General features: G+C 38.4%; 1 protein-coding gene across 2 annotated transcripts in view; it reads right to left on the bottom strand.

Moving 5' to 3' along the window:
- SLC24A2 (solute carrier family 24 (sodium/potassium/calcium exchanger), member 2) overlaps positions 1-23,148 on the bottom strand; it is a 105,488-nt gene that overhangs the window by 27,283 nt on the left and 55,057 nt on the right. The window contains exons 3-4 of one of the 2 annotated variants that reach the window (XM_008950249.1): positions 22,292-22,400; positions 4,746-4,796 (exon numbers count right to left, since the gene is read on the bottom strand). In XM_008950249.1, the coding sequence (XP_008948497.1) occupies positions 4,746-4,796; positions 22,292-22,400 (160 nt within the window). The remainder of the gene's footprint in view (positions 1-4,745; positions 4,797-22,291; positions 22,401-23,148) is intronic. The other variant, XM_008950250.1, reaches the window with a different exon arrangement.

Below are 23,148 nucleotides of genomic sequence, written 5' to 3'. Positions count from 1 at the left end.
TAAAATAAAAGACATAAAAGAATAAATCATTAGTCAAGAAAGAGATCCTCTCTTCCCTTCTCACAAAGGGAAGCTTCAAATCCCTGCACCAACAGTTTTTCATGAGACGAAGCATACACAGAGCCTACAGGGACTAGCAGCTATCATTTGCTGGGAAGTGTCATTAATTTGCCAACAGCAAATAATTTGGAAAGTAATAAAAATACCACAAAGATTGAGTAAGCAGTACTGTCCTTTCAGCAGCCCATATATTTCCACAAACATATCATGCTCCAAAAAAATAATTAGCCATTCATTATATATTGCAAGGATTATTTTTTTTTTGGTACGTAGTACTTAGAGTAAAATTGCCTGCCGAAGAGTATCTAAGCATAGTACACAGTCACAAATAGCAAGCCATATCAATATTTCCGTGCACGGGGCCAGTGGCAGAGATTTCAGTTAGAAGGGGGAAAAGAAACAAAGAGTAAAAGAAAGCAGGGGGAGAAGGGAAGGGAGGGGAGAAAGATGGGGGCAGAGAGATATAAAGAATTGTTTGAGATATCAGACATGAGAAAGAAAAAATAGAGGGAAAAAAAGCAAATCATATCTCCAAATATTTTAAGCTGAAATTGTAAGAGTCAAATCTGTTCCTAATTTCTTTGAAACACGAGGAGTATTTTAAAAAGTGCTTATCCAGAAGCATGTGCAGATATTGAAAGGTGTGTGCATAATTTTCATACAAGTATGTCAGTTTGCTAAAGGACTCCTTGAGGTTTCAGATTCCAACTCAGCTTCATCTGTGTGAGAGCTTGGCTGGTGATGTCCAAAACACACAAACCTTGCAAATGATCCAGCTGAGACATTTTCTGAGAATTATATGTGGAACCATCCACACCTCTACCTACTCCAGAATGGTTTAGAATCTTTTAATTTAAGGTTCAGTTTAAAAAGTTGAATTAAAGTGATGCAGAATTCTGTAAGCATACTCTAGTCTTTTGTTTGGTATGATCGGGAATATTTTTTTTCTTTTCAATAAAGAAACCTAAGTCATTACTGAACTTAAAAAAAAAATTTTTTTTTTATTTATTTTTATTTCTCAGTACATACATGGTTCACCTTACAGTGTTGCACATCATTACCTTCCATTTGATTCACTCAGCGTAGGTAGCAGTGTGAGGAAATTATTAAAAGAGATAATAATTGACTATCAAAAGCAAGAAACTAAGGGAAGCAGTAGTACCATCTTGCACGAAGTCAGTGAGATGTAAAAATACAGCAGAGCTATTCCTTCTCCTTCCATTTCCGTGCTGTTTTCCTCCTTCAAACCAAATGAAAACTTGTTCTGGAAGGGGGAAGCACAGAGCCACCAGGAAAAAAAAAGCCAGCTCATGATATTTCTAAGTGATTCAACTTTACAGAAATGTCCAGAGCTTTCATGCTAGGCACAGGTCTTCTCTCATGCCTTTTTTTCTCATCTTTAGATGGGGTTACTAAAATAGGAATTTTATGTTGCTGTTCTTATTTCTAGGAGTAAGTAGGAGCTTTTGTTTCCTCTTTAACATTCCTATATACTATGGGTTTGAAAACCTAAAAGTAATTTTTATACCATCTGGTATCATGAGAGCTTAGGTGAATGAAAACGCTGCATTCCACAGACCCAAACTAGAACTGTTGCAGAAAATTCCTGATTTATCAAGATTCATTGAACTCAGACAGATTTTTCAGCTCATTTTAGTTTACAGAGGATGAGGTAAAAGAAATGGGAGCTCATGGCTAGGTAATTAGCGAAGAAAGTAGCTTGAAACTAATTGGTTTTATTTGAATATATGCAAACAAATCAGTATTGTATAACATAGATACACCTTGATCTGCATGAGTAACTCCAACTGGCATCCATTGGCAGAGATTATCCTCCTGATCAAGTATGTATTAAAAAGCCAATCTTTTAACTACAACCTGAATTGAAGGCTACAGATTCCCTGGGTCAGAAAAGACTTTGATTTGATAGGAAAATAGTTTATCTTCAAGTATTCACTCATTAAAACAAATCAAGACTCTACCATTTGTGTGGTTTTCAGTCTCTGGTCAAATGCAAATGACTACATCTATGCAACTATAGCCAAGCTTTCATGAGTCTGAAGACCTGTCAAATCTGCAGCTGTTGAGCAGCAGTCTCAGCTGTACCTACCAGTCCCACTTGTGGCCAGTTGTGGAACACAACCAATCAATTCTAGAAATACACCTTATGTGCTTTGTCCTTTAACTTTAAAACCCTGCAGAAGCATCAAATAAAACTATAAGCAGTTTTGTCATGTTGTAGGCTGTTGGTGGAGGTTACTTTACAGCACAAGATCACTGTGAGGGTCTTTTCACATCTGGTAGGGTATATTTTTTTTAACCCATCCGGGCCAAATTAATCTGCAACTAAAGTCACTTTCAGACCAAATTGGAGTAAACAAACCAATAGGTACCAGTTTCTAAGACCTGGTGCACAAAGGTGCTCTGGCCATTAGGCTGTATCTGGTTGTGTATTGTGACACTTTTCCTTTCTGATTCCTTGCTTTCTGATTTCTATTACTTTTCCTTTCTGATTGTTCTGATGTCACAGCAAGAACAGATATGCCTGTGCTTCTCTACTGAAGGACTGAAAGATGTGCTACCTATCTCAACTCAGGGTTGGAGGACCTGGAGATAAGGATATTAGGAAAAATCCATGGATTTGTAAATGGATTTACATGTTCCTGTGACTAACTTTCTGTACAAATTGTATAAAAACCTTACTCGAGAAAGGAAGAGAAAAACAGATAATACAAATAGGTGTGATGCAACATTATAGTGATTATGCTTTTGAAAATCCAAACAGAAAGTTCAAAATATAGCACACTTTGATCTAAATACAGCTTGTGCGATACACTATTCATTACTTGCTCTATGAAAGACATGAAAATTAGGATGATTGTTATATTTGAGAATGTAAACTGTACTAAAAATGCTTGTCAGTGTTAATACTCCTAAAGACAAAGAGCTTCCTTTCTTATTTTTGCTACTGGGGGATTTTTTTTTTTTTTTTTTTTTTTTTTAGCTATTGCTACAGTATAGTCTCAGATTATATATTCATGAGGAGTGTTTTCTGAGATTGCATTGGATGTTAACCATATTACTTCAGCACAGGCACAGTATTAATATATACATATATTGTATGTATCATACTTGGATAGGTATTTTCCCACAAATAGCTATATTTAACTGTCAATAGAGTATTTATGAACATCAGAAGGCTACTAAGGTTGTGACTGCTTTTGAAATGGTAGATTTAATACTCCAGCATAAAAATTAAAAACTTTAACATACCCAGTTCTGAGGCTACAATGAGAAATGACCTTTCTTCTTCACTGTAATGAAGACTGAGATTAAACATCTGCAAAAAATTTAGCTCTGAGCAGCTGTATCTGAATGGCTTCATTTCAAGTGCTTGAGAGGTGTATTTAAACAACGCAGACACCACAGTTTGCCTGGTAAAATCTCCTCTCAGGCAGCTTTTTTTAATATCAGTGTCACCCCTCTGAATCAGATAGTGGATCTGTGCAATGGAGGGTGGTGAAAGATTGCCCTATGAGTTCAGGTTTGCTACGGAAGAAAACACCATCTCCAGCATCAGGCACAAAGGTGGAAGGAACTGTCTCCTACAGCCAGCACCAGGACAGTACAGTGGTATTTGAGTATCAACAGCAGATACAAAACCATGGGAAATAGTCACAAGTTACCACTGGAGAAATGATCATAAGTCATGTAATGAAGGTTTTCTTAAAACCTTTTGAACAAAAAGATTAATCTAAATCATAACATAACTGTTTTTGAAAAGAATTAAGCTATTTGCTTTATATTCAAAACATAAAAAATAGGCAGCTAACTTTTCTACAGGCCTCAGGCTTATCTTCATCCTCAAATACATCACTAATTACTAAACTGAACATTCATGAAACCACCTGTCTGGCATTATAATCAGAGAGATGGACAACAAGCCTTGATCCTACAGACAATCAGGCCTCAGTTCAAGGAACTTCCAAACTATAGAAATGCTGACCACACTAGGACTGAAAACGTGCTGGAAATTTAGTAAACAGCTAACTGCTTTCCTGAATTAGTACAATAAACTGCAATGCTTTTGAATCAGCAGAAAAATTTCCTGAGATTTCATTGAGCCCTGACTCAGGCCCTAATTACTTCCTTCTTGTATTGCTAGAATCAGGGTTTTAAATGGCATAATTTTTGCACTGCAATTAAGCATACAATTAATACTCCAGGAATAGTCATGCCTAGTTTATAAAGTTTGTTCATTACTTTTGAATAAGTCAGTAAACTGCAGTCACTTAACAATGGTTCTGAAACTGAGTGATCTGAACATCCAAAAATTAATTCATCCTCTTGAACACATTGTAAAACATGGCATAAAATAAGCAGCTACAATTTATGTTATACTGTGCTGTATAATTTGTGAGTGTGGTTTTGCATATATGTTCGTCAATGAAAGCATTCCATTGTACTTCCTTGCCTGAAATAGGAAAACTGAAATGCTGAAAGCACAAACCTGAAAAAACAGGCATAACTGATCGTGCCATCAATGAAGACATGCAAAATGGTTTAATTCAAAAATGGAGAAACTGAAATAGGGCTAAGAAAAATGAAGGAAAAAGTAAACACATAAAAGGCGCTTAAAGGGCTTCAAGAAAAGCTGATGCAAACAATTCTAAAATATGTCTTACCTTCTTCAGTCATTGTGTCATAATATTTTAGGTTTCCATATGATCCAAGCTCTACAACATCACAGTAAAAGACACAAAGATAAGGAACCAGCAGACATTCAGGAAATGTACATGTTTTCACCTGTGCTTCATAAACTCGAGTAGTGATGATGAAAAAAATTCTTCAGGACAGCAAAACACAGATTAGAGAAGTGGCAGTGCCTTCACCCCAAGAAATTTCACAAGTCACTGCCTTTACATAACTAACTTTCTAAAGAGAGATGTAGGAGAAACACTGAAATCTAAAACTCACATTTTTCAAGGTGATTGCTGATTTGGTGCCTCTATATTGGGGAAAATATAATAAACCTTGACAGCACCTAATCAGCAGGAGGGCTGGAAATGAAACCCTTTTAATGTTCCGGAGGTCAAACACCCAAGTATTTATGCATCCAATTAAATAAGAAAAAATCTCAAACATTGTAGTCTATGGAACTGTTCATGATGCTGTCCCACAAATATTGTTTTGATATTGGTGCTGATGTTGACTTGCTTTAGAAGGGTTACTGAATTTAACCACTGCCTTGTTACTCATGAAATCAAAAAAAAATATTGACTCACTTCATCAGATGGCATGAGACCGAAATTAATTAAATCATTGCATACATCTAAATATATTGGATTACTATACTCCAGTAGGACAAAGAAAATAATGGAATGCAGAGATCTCCAGGTCTTTAGGGGTATTATTACTTTTCTGTGTGATACTATCTTGGATGAAATTTCCCTTTTTCATTTCACTCCTTAAAGCGGGTTTTTTTTTGGGGTTTTTTTTTTGTTTGTTTGTTTGTTTGTTTTTTTTTAATTTTGGCGTATATATGTTATATATGTATATAAATACAATAGTTAATGTAGGTCTACAAAACGGGACAGAGCAAAATTAAGCACAAGGAAGAAATTGTAAATAATTTGTCTGAGGAATCTGGAGATGATTTCATTCATCATTTTAATGTAAAGTCTTACAAATGAGTTTCTGAGCATTTAAACTTTGATAGAGTGTAATCATTAAGGAATGGATATTTAACAGTTTGGTAGTGATGTTTTCTTTGGAAATTCTCTCTCTGTGTTTTTGAAACATCTTAAGCAATTAAATGTAGAAATACTATCCAACTACGTTGTTTTCAGAGGATGCAAAGCATGATCTTTCACTATTTTTTCACACAGGTGAATATCAATAGAGGCCTGGTCATTAGTTTCTAACTGTAAAACATTATGATGATATGCAAATCTGATACTTTTCTCTTTTTTAAAATCTATTCACAGGTACCTGATTCTGCCAAATGAACATTTCTTTCTGCAGAGAGAGAAAGCTTTATGCCATGTAACTAAATAATACATAACACTTCCACTGTTAAATTTTTAAATAATCATGTTTGGATTGTAATGATTTTTTCATAAACATACTTTATCAAAACCAGTTACAAATATTGACACACTCTTGCTCACACAATGCAGTGTCTTACTTGTACATAAGTATGAACAACAGAATATGACACTAAGTAAGTCTCTTAAAGCAAAGAAAGTCGTCATTTAAAGACAGAATCGAATATATTGTTTTATACCGATATACAATGTGTATTCTGTTTTGTAAAAACGTTCTTAGTGTTGCAGCATAATATTTGTAGCTGATTTTAAATAAAAGAAGCTACTGTACTACCATCTTGATTTTAGTCCCACAGTTTTTAACTCTGTACCAGCGAAGAGCTCCTGATAACTTCATTATGGGCTTCTCTGCATGCAGCATTTGTGTCTACATGTCTCGTTTAATTTGGGGTTGGTATCTGCTGACTCTACAGCTAGCACCTTTGCTTAAACTTATTCTCACTGATCTCTGCCTTTAGGTGTCTAGGGTCTGCTTTGCTAGAACCTGCAGTGAGGCATCCACTGGAGGATGAACACAGGAGTGGAAAACAATGCCAAAAGGAGTCCAAGAGTATTCAGAGAAATGGAAGTACATGCAGGAGACAACACTGACAGAGAGGGGTTGTATAAACTTACAGAGAACAAAGTTGGAAGAAGAAGGTTATACCACAGCAACAAAGTTAAGAATTAACAAAAATCAAACAACAATGCCTACTAAATTTCCAGGAAAACAAAACAAAACAAAACAAAACAAAACAAAACAAAACAAAACAAAACAAAACAACAACAACAACAACAAAAACCCACACGAAAACAAACAAACAAACAAACAAAACAAAAAAAAAAAACAAAAAAACACGAAAACAAACAAACAAAAAAAACAAAAAAAAAAAACAAAAAAAAAAAACAAACAAAAAAACACCAAACAACAAAACAGCAGAAAGGCAGAGCACTTAAATACTGGCGATCTGGTTTAGATCTACTTGATTCCCATCTGAAATAAGAGATAAAAGACAAACCGGGAAGGAAAAACAAGACTCTGACCTTACAGAGACCAAAGAGAAAAGAAACAAGGAGATGCATGATGCTGATCATAATCGTGTTCTGGGCACTTCAGCAACAAAACCCACCAAGGATTAAAGTACGTTAATTCTTGCAGTTAGCAAAAATATTTCCAGGAAAACTCTAATCTTGCTGGTGAGATTATGTTCCTGAAAGCTTTTATAGTCTTATATCCAGAGCAGAACATTTTATGCAATCACCTGCCCACAGACTGCAATGCACAATGATTATGCCAGAAAATATCAGCTGCACGTATTCACATGAATTCTTTTGCGGATTTCAAGATTACTTGGGCCAGTACTGCTCTAAAACATGAAAGGTCTGCCTCTATACAGTCTGCTGCCAATATATTGTACTGGCTTCTGCTGTAAAATTTGGATTAACTCTGCTCTTTGGTATTTAGTTTTGAATTTTCCTGTTCTAAAAAGATTCTGTTCGATATGACTCCAGGTAATATCAAATTGAAGTATTTAAATTAAAAAAAAACAAAACCAAAAACAAAATAAAACAAAAAAACCCACACTGGAAAAAGTTCTTAGCTTTCAAAATAAACTGATTTTAAATGGAATTTGAAATCTGAAATACCGTGATAAAGGGTACTGTAAAAAATACTCCCAAATCCAACACTGTTAAAGTTTGATAATTCCAGTTTCCTCAACATGCTATATGGTTCCCACAGGAAGGTCACAGCAGACAGATTGGCTGACAGCCAGTACCAAAATCCCTGCTGGTCCCATGAAACAAAGAGGATGCAGACATGCAGCTTAACTGCTGATCCTTGACAGTGACAGTCACAGAGTTATTTTGTTCCCTTCTGCATATTTTTACACTAGAAGAGAACAGAGGGTTCCCAGTAATCCTGTCTGACATTCCTGAAGGATTATAGCAACTTTTGCCTTATAATCTACTGTTCTCTACTGTGCATGAAGATGCCACACCATACCAAACTAAACAAAAAGAATAATGTTGTTAGTCAACAGTGTTACATTATTTGTAATTTCAAATTACATTTGAGACAGCCAGCATGGCTTCACAAAGGGCAAGTCTTGCCTGCCCAATCTAGTGGCCTTCTATGATGGAGTGACTACATCACTGGACAAGGGAAGAGTGATGGATATCATCTATGTGAACTTTGGTAAGGTCTTTCAGACAGTCCCTGACAACACCCTTCTCTGTGAATTCAGGAGATACGTATTTGATGGGTGGACTGTTAGGTGGATGAGAAATTGGTTGGATGGTTGCCTACAACTCTATGTCCAGATGGAGATCACTGTCAAGTGGTGTCCCTCAGGGGTCCGTGCTGGGACCATTGCTGTTTAATATCTTCATCAATGACACAGACACTGGGATTGAGTGCACCCTCAGCAAGTTTGCATAGACACCAAGCTGAACTATGTGTTTGACATGCTTGAGAGACAGGATGCCACCTAGAGGGACTTGACTGGCTTGACAGGTGGGTTCATGTGAACCTCATGACATTCAACAAGGCCACATGCACCTGAGTTGGGCACATGTGAGGCAGGACAACCCCCAGTATCAATACAGGCTGGGGGATGCAGGAATTGAGAGGAGCTCTGAAGAGGACTTGGGGATACTGGTGGATCAAAAGCTGGACATGAGCCGGTAATGGTCACTCACAGCCCAGAAATCAAATCGCATCCTGGGCTGAATCAACAGAATTTTGGCCAGCAGGTCAAGGGAGGTGATTCTACTCCTCTACTCTGCTCCCGTAAGAGCCCACCTGAGTACTGCATCCAGTTCTGCAGTTCTCAGCACAGGAACAACATGGACCTGTTGGAGCGGATCTAGAGAAGGACCACAAAAGTGGTCAGAGGGATGGAACATCTCTACAATGAGGACAGGCTGGGAGAATTAGGGTTGTTCAGACTAGAGAAGGCTCAGGGGAGACCTTCCTGCAGCCTTTGAACACTTAAAGGGGGTCCACAGGAAAGATGCAAAAAAACCCATTTTAGTAGGATCTCTTGTAATAGGACAAGGGGTCATGACTTTAAACTACAAGAGGGTATATTTAGACTAGATATAAGAAATAAATTTTTCACGATGGGGTTGGTCAGACACTGGAACAGGTTGCCCAGAGAGGTGGTAACTGCCCCATCCCTGGAAGAGTTCAAGGTCGGGTTCGATGGGGCTTTGAGCAACCTGATCTAGTTAAGGAAGTCCCTTCTCACTGAAGGGGAGTTGGACTAAATGAACTTCAAAGGTAGCTTCCATCCCAAACTATTCTATGATGCTATGATTCTATGAAATCATAGGGCAAGAAGGAGGATCCAGGAAACTACAGACCAGTCAGCCTCACCTCCGTCCCTGGAAACATGGCGGAGTGGCTCATTCCGGAGGTCATCTCTTAGCACATGGAAGAGAAGATGGTTCTCAGGACTACTCAGCATGGATTTACCAAAGGGAAATCACGCTTGACTAATCTGACAGCATTTTACGATGTGCTACTGCATGGGTTGATGCAGGGAGACCAGTTGATGTGGTCTACCTTTACCTTAGCAAGGTGTTTGACACGGTCCCCTATAACATGTAAGACGAGCTAGAGGAATTAATATTATAACATCAAGGACGACTAGGATGTCTTTCCCTGATCTTTACTGCTGTTTCTTCTAGCTGTCATGAGAAAGTTCAACTAGATGATCAGAGACACATCGACAAATGAAAAAAAAGGGGCCACTTCAAAAGTCTTGCTAGGTAAGTTGTAGTGGCTATCCTATCTAAATTCAAATCAAATCCTGAATTGTTTTCATCAATAATGTTAGATTAGGAGCAAAGAACTCTCAGTGCTAAAAACTTGTGAAAAAGCTAGTGGAGATTAAAATTACAGGTGTAAAATGAGAGTCCTGACATCCAGCAAGTCTAAGAAAAGATAATGCCTTGTCCACAGATTATTTGAGGCAAAACACAAAAAAAAATCCCACCAACTGAAGGATATCAGGCATTGTGAATTTTAAAAAGCAAGAATTATTTTGAATTTTTTTTTTCCAGTGAATCTAATCTTAATTTTGCCTCCTACCTTTTATGAATTCCATAAACCTATCAACTTTCTCATACAGTACTTATATCCCACCTGAGACAGACAGGGACTGCTCTAGGAGTTTGTATGTATTATTACTGCAGAATGCAGAGAAGAGAAAACAAACATTTCAAAAAAAAAAAAAACAAAACACTTTTTCTCCACTATACTTAAATGTTACAGTCTACGTTTTTACTTTGGACATCCAAGCTGCCAGTTCTTGCAAAATGGAGGCTTTACCACTGAGCTGATGTCATGGAAAATACAAATGGACTTCTTTTTGATCTAAGTAATACAGTAATAATAATAGCTGTATGCATTTTAGAATTACATTTCTTTGGATTATGCTACTACCAGTGCTGCTTTATTAACACTCATAAGCAAATAATGAAAATCATATGAATAAAGGCTTTCAGGTACTTGAGCGGTAAGCAGTACATTGGGAGTTACTAAATTATGTAATACTTTGTGCATCTGAACTCCAAACCCACAAGTGGCCACCTTTCATGTTGTCTTTAAATTGCAAGCTTTCTATTCCCGTTCTCTGTCTCAACGTGTTCTTACTGTTTTTTTATTGTAGGTGGTTCTGTCCTGATAATGGTCTTGTTAAAGTTGTCTGCTTTTATTATACATAATTTATTGCAATTTTATAAAATTGGAATGTGAATAGAAATATTAAAAATTTATACAATTGTATCAGTTGAATTCTGGGCAGCTCAGGATGGTCACAACATCCAAAACGATCTGTCTATTACTCAGCTCTTAGTGCAGCATCTAAAATGAAGTCTGAAAACCCACTGTTTTTACAGTCCATACTGCCTAGCAAATCTTGTGTAGACAAAAGGAAAGTTGTCAGAGGATCCACAGGGTTTTAACTGATACAGGTTAAAGAGCAAATATTTTTAAAGTGGTGATCAATTGCATATTATTAATACACATACACAACAGAGGAGAAAGTAATTTAAATTACTATTATGTGTTAGACCCTGTTGTTATTTTTAGGTGTTTCGATTTATTTGTGGGTTTGTTGCTGGTTTTGTTTTTATTGGGATTTTTTCTTTTTTTAAATAATTTAAATTTAAGAAAAACGTGATGTTGTTATTTCCTGGGGGCTTTGTTTCCTTTTCCATCTTCTTTCACTCAGGAGTTACCTCAGTGCCACCTGCCACCAAACACTTGACAGGTGCCATACGTTGTCTAGTGTGTAATAACACCAAAAGTCAACTCACATAGATCAGAATTGACCCTATCTGGATCAAACACAGTTCCCACTGACTTTGAAGAGGATATTTATCTTTGAAGAATTTTCAAATATTCATAAAAATGGAAATTCCAAGATGTGGAAGTGAAAATCTCATTTTACTGATGATATTGGGTGCTTAACCACTGATTCTGATGGAATCAGGACTTCACTAAGTGTCTGTGCGTCCAGGCACTGTAGAGTACTGGACCCATCCAACTACAACTGCGATAAATTCCAGCTGTTCTATTTTTCAGCATGTCCAAGTTGAATAATGCAAGGGGAATATACATTCCTCCAACTATGCAGTCATAAAATCCAATCAGCTTGTGAAGGATGAAGTCACCTGCCATGTGCAAATTGTACTAAAGGATATACTGCACTTTTAGCTTCAATACCAAGTCCCTCATAGCTACTAATAATCCCTGATCTGTACAGGTTTATAAATTACTAATGTTCTTTATTTTAAATATTTTTAATATAGGAATTCAGAGTTAGGAAGAAATTTTAAACGAAGCTAAAGTCACTAAACATGGAAATGCACAGTCAGGACAGCTGTACCCTGTTCTGGGATCATGCTTGTATTTAAATATTCATGTCTTCTTTGCACACTCTGTAGGGAATCCCAGGAAGAATATGCTATCTGAAGAACAGGGCATCACTGGAAAACATAACTTGAGACAAGAGACAAGAATTTTGCCTGCAGTGAACAGCTCAGCTAGTTTCTAGTTAAAAGATTAAAAAAGACATACAGAATTAAATTGTTGCAATGCCCAACATTTACTACAAAACACAAAGATTAAATTTTAGATTTTCAAAATAAGTTTTAAAAAGGCATAAGAAAAGTTTCAATATTTAAAATTTGCTGCCTATAAAGAACAATACTAATTTTAAAGGAAGACCTGTTCTTCAAATTCTAAGTAGCCAGAAGTTCTATCAGTGAAACTAGCAATGAGCATTGCCTTCTCTCTGTGTTTTGGGACCTGAACTTAAGCAGATCTGATATTTATCATTGCAGAGTTTGAGAACATCACAACAAAGAGCTATATCTTGCCACTGAACTACCCATTCTGAGACAAATTTTTAAGGGTTTCTTCAGTCCTTAAGCTACGTATGACAAAAGCATACTCAACTTTTGATACATGTCACTAGCCATATACACATTCTGTGGATAAAACAGGATGGGATAAAAGTTGCAATAGGATAAAAGATGAATGCCCACTCACACTACAATCATGAAAGTGCAGCCACTGTCTTTAGAAAAAGAAGGACCCACATCCCCAAAATACGACAAGAATGAAGCAGTCTCTGAATGCATGCTAAATAAAACCACTCAGGAAAATAATTCAGACTTCAAAAGTCTGCTTCCTTGGTTGTAGATATACATTTATGATTGACATTTAGATAAATCAGCTGAACCAAAACTTCATAATACAATTCTGTTCATTAGCATACAACACCATTTTCTCTATGCCAAAAGCACACATCTTTGTAGACAGCTCAGGTTCCACAGCTATTACTGTGACATACATGTCTTATGTGTGCTACATGGAAGTTTGCATATTCAACTGCTATCCTTTTGTGGCTTTGACATCTTAAGTAATACTGGGGGAAACAGCTATTTAATTTCTCTTTCTATCAACTTTCTGAGAGATATTAATGGGGCTATCTAAAACACCATCTCTGCCTATTTAAACAGACCTTCCCTTAGCAGTGCGTAACCCACAGTTTCTACTTTGCCTATGCTGTTGCTCAGTCTGGTAGTTTGGGGATGTCTACTTACAGTTTATGAATTCAGTTTGACGTTGGAGATAGCTGTAAAAATATTCATCTCACCTACATTAAACATGAAAACTCAGGTACCTAAATTAGAAACACAATTTCTGTGGTCCCCACCACAGCTGAAAGGTGAAGAAGGGGGAAAGGAGGCCTCATTGCTGAGTGATGTGCCTCATTTTTTCACCAATTTAGCTGTTTAAAATCTTCCTCAGGAAAAAGCTTTCTTCCTGCTAATGACTGTGCAGAGAACTGCACCACTGAAATCTGAGCTAGCAACGTGTCCTTGCAGCAAAGGCAGACAACAGAATCCTTTGCACCACCTGGCAAAGCACTGCCAGCAGGGCAAGGCAGGTGGTACTTGCCCTCCACACAGTGAGGCTGAGACACATCTGCGTGCTGGGTTCAGTCCTGAGCTTGCCAGTACAGGAGAGTCGTGGACATACCGGAGCAAATCCAGTACTGGGACACAAAGATTGTGAAGGGACTGCAGCATCTCTCGTGTGAGGACAGGCTGAAAGAGCTGGGACTGTTCAGCCTGGAGTAGAGAAGGTGCAGGGACATAATAACCACTTATATAAATACTTGAAGGGAAGGTAAGAAGAAGAGGGAATAAGACTCTTCCCAGAAGTGCTCACTGACAGGGGAAGAGTCATTGGGCACAGATTAAAAAAAAAAAAAGAAGAAAATGCCATCAGGACACAAGAAAACACCTTTTACTGTAATGATGGTTAACACAGGAAAGGGTTTCCCAGTCTCTGTTTGTGGAGATACTCAAAACATGACTGAACACAGTCCTGGCCAACCTACTCTAGCTTGAGTAGAGGACTGGACTAGAAGAATTCTGTAATTCAAGGGGTCCCTTCCAACCTACATGAAACAAAACAAAACAAAACAACAAAACAAAACAAAACAAAACAAAACAAAACCACAACAATTCTGTGGAAGTTAGCTTTACAAAGAGGGTATGAGTATCTGACTTTTTAAGACATGATACTCTATTTTGAAGATAAGCCTAGCTGTCCTTTTTATTGGTTTCTTATCTTCATATCAGGCTGAGATATCATGGGATGGAAATAAAGGGAAGACACTAGATTATAACTATAAGCTGTTAATTTGTATGTCAGCCTGGCAGGGAGCCCCCATCTTCTCTGGCAGGACTCCCTTGCAAACATTTCAGCCTTCAGCAGAGAAGAAAGCCAAAATGTTCTGAGCATCATGCTCAGAGGGTAATTTTTCACTGGTGTGCCAGAAGAGGAAGCAAGAACTGTAACAAGATGGATGAAAACCAAGTGTGCCACAAGACAGATGCTGAGCTCCTTCACTAGCCCACGTGTATGCCTAAAGGATAGTCAAGAATGATGAAGGATCCAGAACAGAGATAGCTAAAAACATATATATAATTATTTTTATTTATTTTTTCTAGAGTTGCATATTTATTCATGTTAGACAAAAATACTGTCATGCTTATAAACCACTGAAGAATTCTTTCTTTCATGTCTGGCATGGTGCTAGGAAGTGCACTTAAGTCCTTCAGCAGTCACATGCTGGAGCTGAGGAAAGTGGAAGTGCTCAGGATACTCCAGCAATGCCAAAGCTGAGCACTACCCATGAGTTGGTGTAAGCTAAGCTGCCTGGCTTTACCTCTGAGAGGATACAACAAATAAACAGCTTCAGGTAAAAAAGGGTTCCAAACAGAAATGAGCATGGACATGATGGTGTAGCTCCCCTAGGTCAAGGGGTTACAAGAGTTTTTGCAAAATGAGACCAAAGCTGGAAGCCTGCTGAGTGACCAGGCAGGTGAAGGTTACCTAACCTTTCTCAGGAGTCTTTGGGGAAAGCTGATATTTTTCATGATATTTCAGAAAAGAACACAAGTTCTTCTTTAGCAGCACCAAAGCAAGCAAAATAGTTTGAGATGAATGGAAAAGCTGGGAAATTCTTAAGATCACTATCTAGGAATACAACAGGATCTAGTGACTAATTATGAAAAATCCACTACTATGTAAAAAACTTTGAGGATCACATAAATCTTTATTTTCCTGAGAAACTTGACTGTGGGTTTCTGTTTTCAGTTTGTCAGAAAAGACCACGACAGTACCATATTTTCCTGCATTCAGTAAAGAAGCAACATAACTGTGAGCTCAACATTACATAACAGAGGGTTACTTCTGTCACCAATAACATGCACCATATTTTATTAAAAAAAAAAAAAGTAAAGCATACAAGATAAACAACTTTTCTGCAGAAGTACATCTTGTAGTTTTCCACTTCAGAAATAGGACAAGAGACACAAATAGGAGAGAACTGCCAAAGTTATCTACTGACTGGGGTCTGAGCCATAACAGAGATTTATATCACAGCCATTTTCATGCAGAGGATGCCATTTGCATATGAGTTATACACTTGGCACAAGGGAGTCAGCATCTAAATTCAGCTAAATTCTCCCTTGTGGAAGGTGTTTTGTTGGCCTGTGGAACCTTATTAGCAGATAGAAAAGGGGTGACACGATAAGGAAAAGATCTCGTTCTTCCTGTACCCTGCTAAAGCTGTGCAAGAAAAGCAAGGTAGCCTCTCAGCTTGCACTGGTATTCTGAATCCTCGCTTCACCACCAGTATCGTCCCATTTCAATCACGCACCCACAGGAGCCTCCAGAGTGAAAAACCTCCCTTCACAGTCCTGAAGGAATCACTCTTTAAAGTAACCTAGAGCTTTTGGGCAGAAGAAAGGCTTACTATTTGTGGCAGGCACTTTCAATGCTTTTCCTTCCTCTGCCCCCACTACAAAACAACAGCCCTCTTCTACTAAAAAATGTAAAGAGATCTTTGTAGAGCCTACACTTTCATAACCCAGGAACATCTGCTTTAAAACTAGGATAATGGCATCTGGAGTACAGGAGTCAGAAGATGAAAAGCCACAAATTATCAACAATTGCCATGATTTATGTTTGAGTTGATTGGATTTTGGATTGGGGTCTGATCAATACAGCTGGTCTCATGATGCCATCCTCATTCATACGGGTAATGCTGTTATGGACAGTCCAGCTCACTACTTGGTGAATAAAGGATTGTCAGACCAGTACTTAAGCAGAAGCAAATATGGCACAGGATTTCCTGGGGATTAATGACTGGGAGTTGATGATAGTCTGATGCACAGGCTGTCATTAATCTTAATCCTCAGGAAATGATCTGTACCAAGGTCATTATTTCTGCAACAAGATAAAAGCAAACAGAAAACTAATGTCGTACAGGTATTTATATTTTTAATGAACAATGAGTTTCCAACTGTAATGTAAAGTTCACATCCCATTTATGAATACCCTACACATTTGTCTGTTAGAGTGGCTGAACTCTTATCTTCTTATCTTCATTCTGAGATGAAGATTTTGGAAAGGAGAAGCCTTCCTTGTCTTAGACTGCTAAATCCACAGCATGACCACACACCTGCCTGAATTCAAAGTGCCAAATGTCCAGAAGCTACCACTGATCTCAGATGTCACTCGTCTGTCAGAGATGTACTGAACACTTTGCAAGCCCACTGATTCCAGAGAGTTTAGAATGTGGCTTTCAGAAGCCAAGCGCAAGCCATGGAAAAACCACATTTGTGTGGAAAGGGAAAGGGAAGGACAGCTTCACAAGTGTGTAACTGTGTATCAAGCTCATCCTATTTATCAACAGTGTCTGGAAAGTAAAAACTTCTTAAGGTCATTTCTCCCTCATTTAATATTTTTCTACTTACAATCAAGTGCATTTTTAAGAGGCTCTCAACTAAAACAGAGTTCGGTTCTGACTTCACAAATGAATTATTCAGGAGTAAATATGATGAGCTGGTTTTCTATAAATAGATCGCATGTTAATGTAACAATAATACTGTGTAGGTCAAGCTGACCTGCAATTGTCACACAGCCTATTCACACATTCTATACTGCTTATACTATCAAGAGGACCTAGATGGGACTTCTTTTCTGTCAACCTTGCAAGTCCCCACAAGTCCAAATGATAGAGCAGTGTACCTTTTCATGCCCTGATCTGGAAGCTGTGAAGAGTCAAGCACAGAGTTCCTAGACTTTATGAGTCCCAGAGAAAAGTCACTTGCCATTGCCAGCTGCAGGGCTGCTGGAAAGTGCTTTGACTAATGGACAGCAAGCGTGGAGGAAGCCATCCTACAAGAAGAGGCAGAAACAGGGTTGATCCAGCTGTGTGAGATGCAGTAGAAGGAAAAGCAAAGGAAGTAAACTGCGGTAAAATGGGCAAAAAGGAAATGAGCAGAGGATCGAAGAAGTATGTCCACGTGCAGGGGGTGCCAGAGTACTTGTATACATGTCAGCTTCGATTCCACACATTTTTTTTCCTTGATTTCCTTCCTTTTTTCCTTTTTCCACCTGGCAGAAATACTGATGGGATCTATGTTGACTAAAATGGGACAGAAATAAGCTCACAACCTCTTTCTGTTATTCCTTTGAGTCCGAGCCATATGTGCATTAAATGATTTGGGAAAAATCATAGCACCATTAAGGTTGGAAAAGACCTCTAAGATCATCAAGTCCAACCATCAACCCAACACTACCATGACCACTAAACTATGTCCTGAAGTACCACACACACATGTGAACACCTCCAGGGATGATGACTCCACCACCTCCTTGGGTAACCTGTTCCAATGCCTCAACACTCTTTTGGAAAAGAAATTCTTCCCAATATCCAATTGAAACCTACCCTGGGTCAATTTAAGACTGTTTCCTCTCGTCCTGTCACTTGGGAGAAGAGACCAACACTCACACATCAACCTTTCAGGGTTGTAAGGCACAATAAGGTCTGCCCTCGCCTTCTCTTCTCCAGACTAAACAATTCCAGTTCCCTCAGCTGCTGCTCATAAGACATGTTCCCCAGACCCTTCAGGAGCAGCTTTGTTGCCCTTCTCTGGACCCACTCCAGCACCTCAGTCTATCTTACACTGTGGTGCCCAAAACTGAACCCAGTACTCACCAGTGCTTAGTACAGGGGCATGATCACTTCCCTACTCCTGATGACACAAGCCAGGATGCTGTTTGCACACTGCTGGCTCATGTTCAGTCGGCTGTCCTCCAACACCCCCAGGTCCTTCTCTGCCTGGCAGCTTTCCAGCCACACCTCTCCAAGCCTGGAGTCTTGTCTGGGGTTCTTGTGACCAAACTGGAGGACCCAGCACTTGGCCTTGTTGAACTTCAAGCCATTGACCTCAGCAGCCTGTCCAGATCCCTCTGCAAAGCCTCCTGACCCTTGAGCAGACCAACACTTCCACTCAATTTGGTGTCACCTGCAAATTTACTGAGGGTGCACTCGATCCCTTCATCTGGGCCACTGATGAAGATTTTAAACAAGACTGGCCCCAAAACGCAGCACTGGGGAACATCACTTGTGACCGCAGCTCTCTGGGCTCGGCCATCCAGCCAGTTTTCACACAGTAGAGTCCACCTGTCTAGGCCATGAGCCACCAGCTTCTCTAGCAGAATGCTGTGGGAGATGGTGTCAAAGGCATTACTGAAGTCCAGTGAGAAAACAGCCACCTCCTTTCCCTCATCCACTAGACAGGTCACCTGGTCATAGAAGGAGGTCAGGCTCGTGAAGCAGGACCTGCCTTTTACGAACCCGTGCTGGTTGGGCCTGATTCCCTGTCTGTCCTGCATGTGCCATGTGAGTGCACTCAGGATGAACCGTTCAAATCCTTTGACTTCGCAGGTCATGTAGCACGTCCATTGTCTTCCATTACATGAGCACAACAGAATTCATTTCCTTCACTTACACAAAATTCTAACACAAATCACTCATTTTTTTAATTACATCTGTTTTTTTTTTCATAGCAGGACAGGGCGTGTGAAGTGGAGAAAGTCATGTGGATCAGAGAAAGCACCATTTCAACACTCCCCCAGATGATGGGTTTGCAGAACAAAGAACTGCACTTCTCAGGCAGTTCTGATAAATACTACCCCTTCTTCTGACAAATACCACCCCTTCTTTTAATTTTTACCAAAGAAATGCTATCAGCTCAAAAAAATTAATTAGCTATCGTGGTGAAGGTCTGTTGGAGTAAACACGATGCATCAGTTGATTGTTTTTTGGTGTTAATTAAACACAGGAAGATTAAAACACAAGAACGTGGAGAGAGTTTTGTAGGTAGAATGCATACATAGAGCCAGACAGGTAAATACTGCATACAGCAAGTACCCGTATCTGTTATAACACACATTTTTTAACTGAATGTAAGATTCAACTGCAATGCCATTCAAATTTGTTAACTAGTATTACTTACGTTGGCCAGCCACTGTATTTACATCATACTAAAATATCTTTTCATTTATGTATGTTTGGAGAATTATCTCAATATAGAATGATGAATATGGACACTTAAAAGCTCAAAATCTCAGGAAACAATGAGTATTCAGTGGAGACACCCAATACTCCTCCTATTTGCCTTCCAAACAGCCTGCATTGCAAAAGATTTAGAAAGTCAGGTCTGACTACAAATGAGGCGTTTCCTTGAGAAAGGTTAATGATCATAATGTGTGACAGAAATGTGGGTGGATTTTTTTCACGTTTAGCAACTGGGTGTATTTGTAAAAATTTAAAATCACAATTCCATATGTAAAAATAGTTATTGAATTACATTTCTATATTAGCACTTTTTTATGCTCCATTAATTACAATTTGAAGTTTGTGAAGTTGGTGAATATTTGAACTATTAGGTCCTTTGATATCAACACCAACTTAGATATCTGCACATACATAGGCTACTACCCAGTGTCTTCTTGGCCATTCCTTAATGAAAGTTGTGTATTAAAATACAATATTTACTGCAAATGCTGGATATTTTTTCCCCTTTTTAAATTTTAACTCAGTATCTCAGTTTTATCAAAACATACAGATGGTTACTGCTTACACTCTATTTAGAGGCCACAAGGCCTTAATCTTCAGGTTTTTTTAAGATTGTTAATTGCAGAACGAATACAAGTTTGGAGAGCAAAAAAACAAACGCTGAAGTATTATGAGCAAAGAAACCTCCAAGAAAATTTTACTGAATAATTTAAATAAAATTTATCCACTTCAATAACCTCTATCAATCCACATGGATCTCAGGTGTTTTATTGACATAATGAAGAGCAGCACTGAGTTACCTAATAAACTTAATTATAAAATCTAATTTTCAAATGTGCGGGGCTTTTGTGTCTCATGAGGTGGATTTCAGATTTCAATCCCCTTTTTTCCTGTGCTGTTGTGAAGCAGAAAGCCTCTGAAACACACTTCATGGTGCAAGCTTGCTACAGGGGAAAAGTACTAAGAGGAGGTCTGAATGCAGAACAAGTTATGTCTAGAAAACAAGTGAAGTAAGGCTGAGCAATGGAAAAATTCCTGAGAGCTGATCTTATCTCTCAATCTACATTAAGTCCAAATTGAACTCCAGTGGCCATTTCTGGCTTTTCTGTGGTCTTCAATCTGTCATAAAAGTTCTGTCACTGCTAACGAGCAATTCTCAACCTGCTCCCCCTCATTTAAAAAAAAAAAAAAAAAAGATTAAATCTATTTATGGCTTCAGATGATTATTATTTTTGCTTCTGTCAGCACTCAGACACCACAAATGCATCCAGAACTCAGGAGCTTTGCTTTAAGGGAAAAGAGGAATGCAAAGGATTGTAATGAAAAAATACAATTATTCATTAAAAAATGAAAAACTGAGATTGGAAGCCTTTCCTTCCTCCAGCAGAGTGAAAAGCTTGGCTGCCAGGTGTGTAAAGATGAGATTTACTGGGTGGAGCAGTTAGAAGGCCTGCTCACCTGCTGTAGTGATGCAAGGGAAGGAATCCAAACATGCAACTGTAATATACTTCTTATGTCCCTTTTTGACATTGAATGGGAATACACTGGGCACAGTCTATGTTTCCACTCAGTGGCAACAGACCACTGAAGCACTCACAGGCAACAGACTTTGGCAGTGAATAGTGCAGCATTAACCAAAGAGAGATGTGATGTGAATCGTGAGCAGAGTAGAAGTAATGGAGTAGAGACTGCCAGAGCTGAAACTGTGCTTGTATTAACCAAATGAGTGTGAGCTTCAGCTTTCAAAGAGGGAAATGGAAAGGTGGATTTGCCTTGTGAAAAGATACAGAGCAATTCAAAGAAGCTCTATGTGATGTGGCAGTGAGAAGCAGAGGAACTTAAATGCAAGGAAATGATACATATTCTTTTTGAAGTTTGGAAAGTCTCACTATCAGTAATAGTTTGAGTCTCTTTAGTCCCTCACATTTCCTTCACTAATTGTATTTCTGAAGACATTTATTACTACAGCAAGAAAATTCCTATAGGCACATATTCACCAAATAAACACCTCGCCTTGAACATTTTTTTTTTTTTAACTCTACTAGAAGCTGAGATTGAAACCACCCCATAACTGCAAAGCAGTTATGGTTTTTCTGCCAGCTTCTCAGACCAAGGCAATGTCTTCGTGCTAGCTTCTCAAAGAAAAAAAAATAATTACACCAAACTTGGATAAAGGAAGCAAACTGTTAACATGCACATAACACAGAGGCATGTCTATTGCATTTTTTCTTATGTCACTGTTAAATCACTCCAAGTCAAACCAGCAGAGTCACATTATTTTCTATATTCCATATGACTAACTATCCACCATTACGTCTTTTTTGTTCTGAAAATCAAAGGGAAAAAAACCCAAACTCTACAAAAGCACAAGAGGATAGATCTTTGTAACTTTTAAATTGTTACTGAAGGTAGAGGTGAAGTGAAACAGTAGTTATGGTAGGCATCAACCAGGTGATTAGTTTTAGTTAGCACCACAATGAACACATTTTCTAAGTTGCATGTGTTGGTGGGAGTACATATACCATGCCATAAGAGTACAAAGCTGTCTCTGAAAATTCACACACATTCAGAAAAGATTGGCAAAAGCAACAGAAATGCAAAAAATAGTCTCACAGGGAGAAGGAAAAACGAAAGTATTTGTTTGGGTTTGCAACAGAAAACCCACAAAATTAATGGGAATACCTTCAGCAAGCGGGTCAAGTGTGTGAATCATGAGCTGGAAGATGCTGTTCCTCATTAGACTGTTGTGGAGAGATGCAGAGCTTCCCCCTCGCTGAAGCCGTGGCTTGGTCTAGGTGGAAAGATAAGGGAAAGAACTCAGGATTTTTTTGTCGTTTCTGTGGAAACAGGCCTAAAGACAATACAAATTCATTTCACATCTCACTACACAGTGAAATATTTTCAGCTATCACCTATAGCAGTTTAAATTAAACTATACACTGTATTAAACATTGCTATATGTATAGACAATTTCTCTGGAGAGGATGGATCATCAGATTAGTCATTAGTCTCCCAGGGCTGAGGAATCCTTTGTAGAACTTCACAGTTGGATCCCTCAAGTTATCTCCTTATTTATTTTTTTTTTTAGCTTAGTGTATTGCAAATATGCACACTATCAAAAATAATATTACACTTTCAAAATGGCAAAATCCTAAAACTCAGTGATTTGGAGTGTGGTAAGGCAGCGCAGACCCTACAGCAATGAATCTAACATAACCATTTTGTATGTGCATTTAATCATAGAATCATAGAATAGTTTGGGTTGAAAGGGACCTTAAGGATCATCCAGGTCCACCCCCCTGTGTCATGTGCAGGGAGACCTCTTTCACTAGACCAGGTTGTGCAAGGCCCCATCCGACCTGGGCTTGAACACCACCAGTGATGGAGCATCCACAACTTCCCTGGGCAACCTGTACCAGTGTCTCACCACCCTCATAATAAAGAACTTCCTAATTTCTAATCTAAATGTATCCTCTTTCAGTATGAACCCATTATCCCTCATCCTACCACTGCAAGCCCTTGTAAAAAGTCCCTCCCCA

Source organism: Merops nubicus, unplaced genomic scaffold, assembly GCF_000691845.1.
Source record: "Merops nubicus isolate BGI_N331 unplaced genomic scaffold, ASM69184v1 scaffold1462, whole genome shotgun sequence".
Lineage (NCBI taxonomy): Eukaryota > Metazoa > Chordata > Aves > Coraciiformes > Meropidae > Merops > Merops nubicus.
The sequence above is the reverse complement of the archived record's forward strand: the minus strand, read 5'-3'. Positions and strand labels throughout refer to the sequence as shown.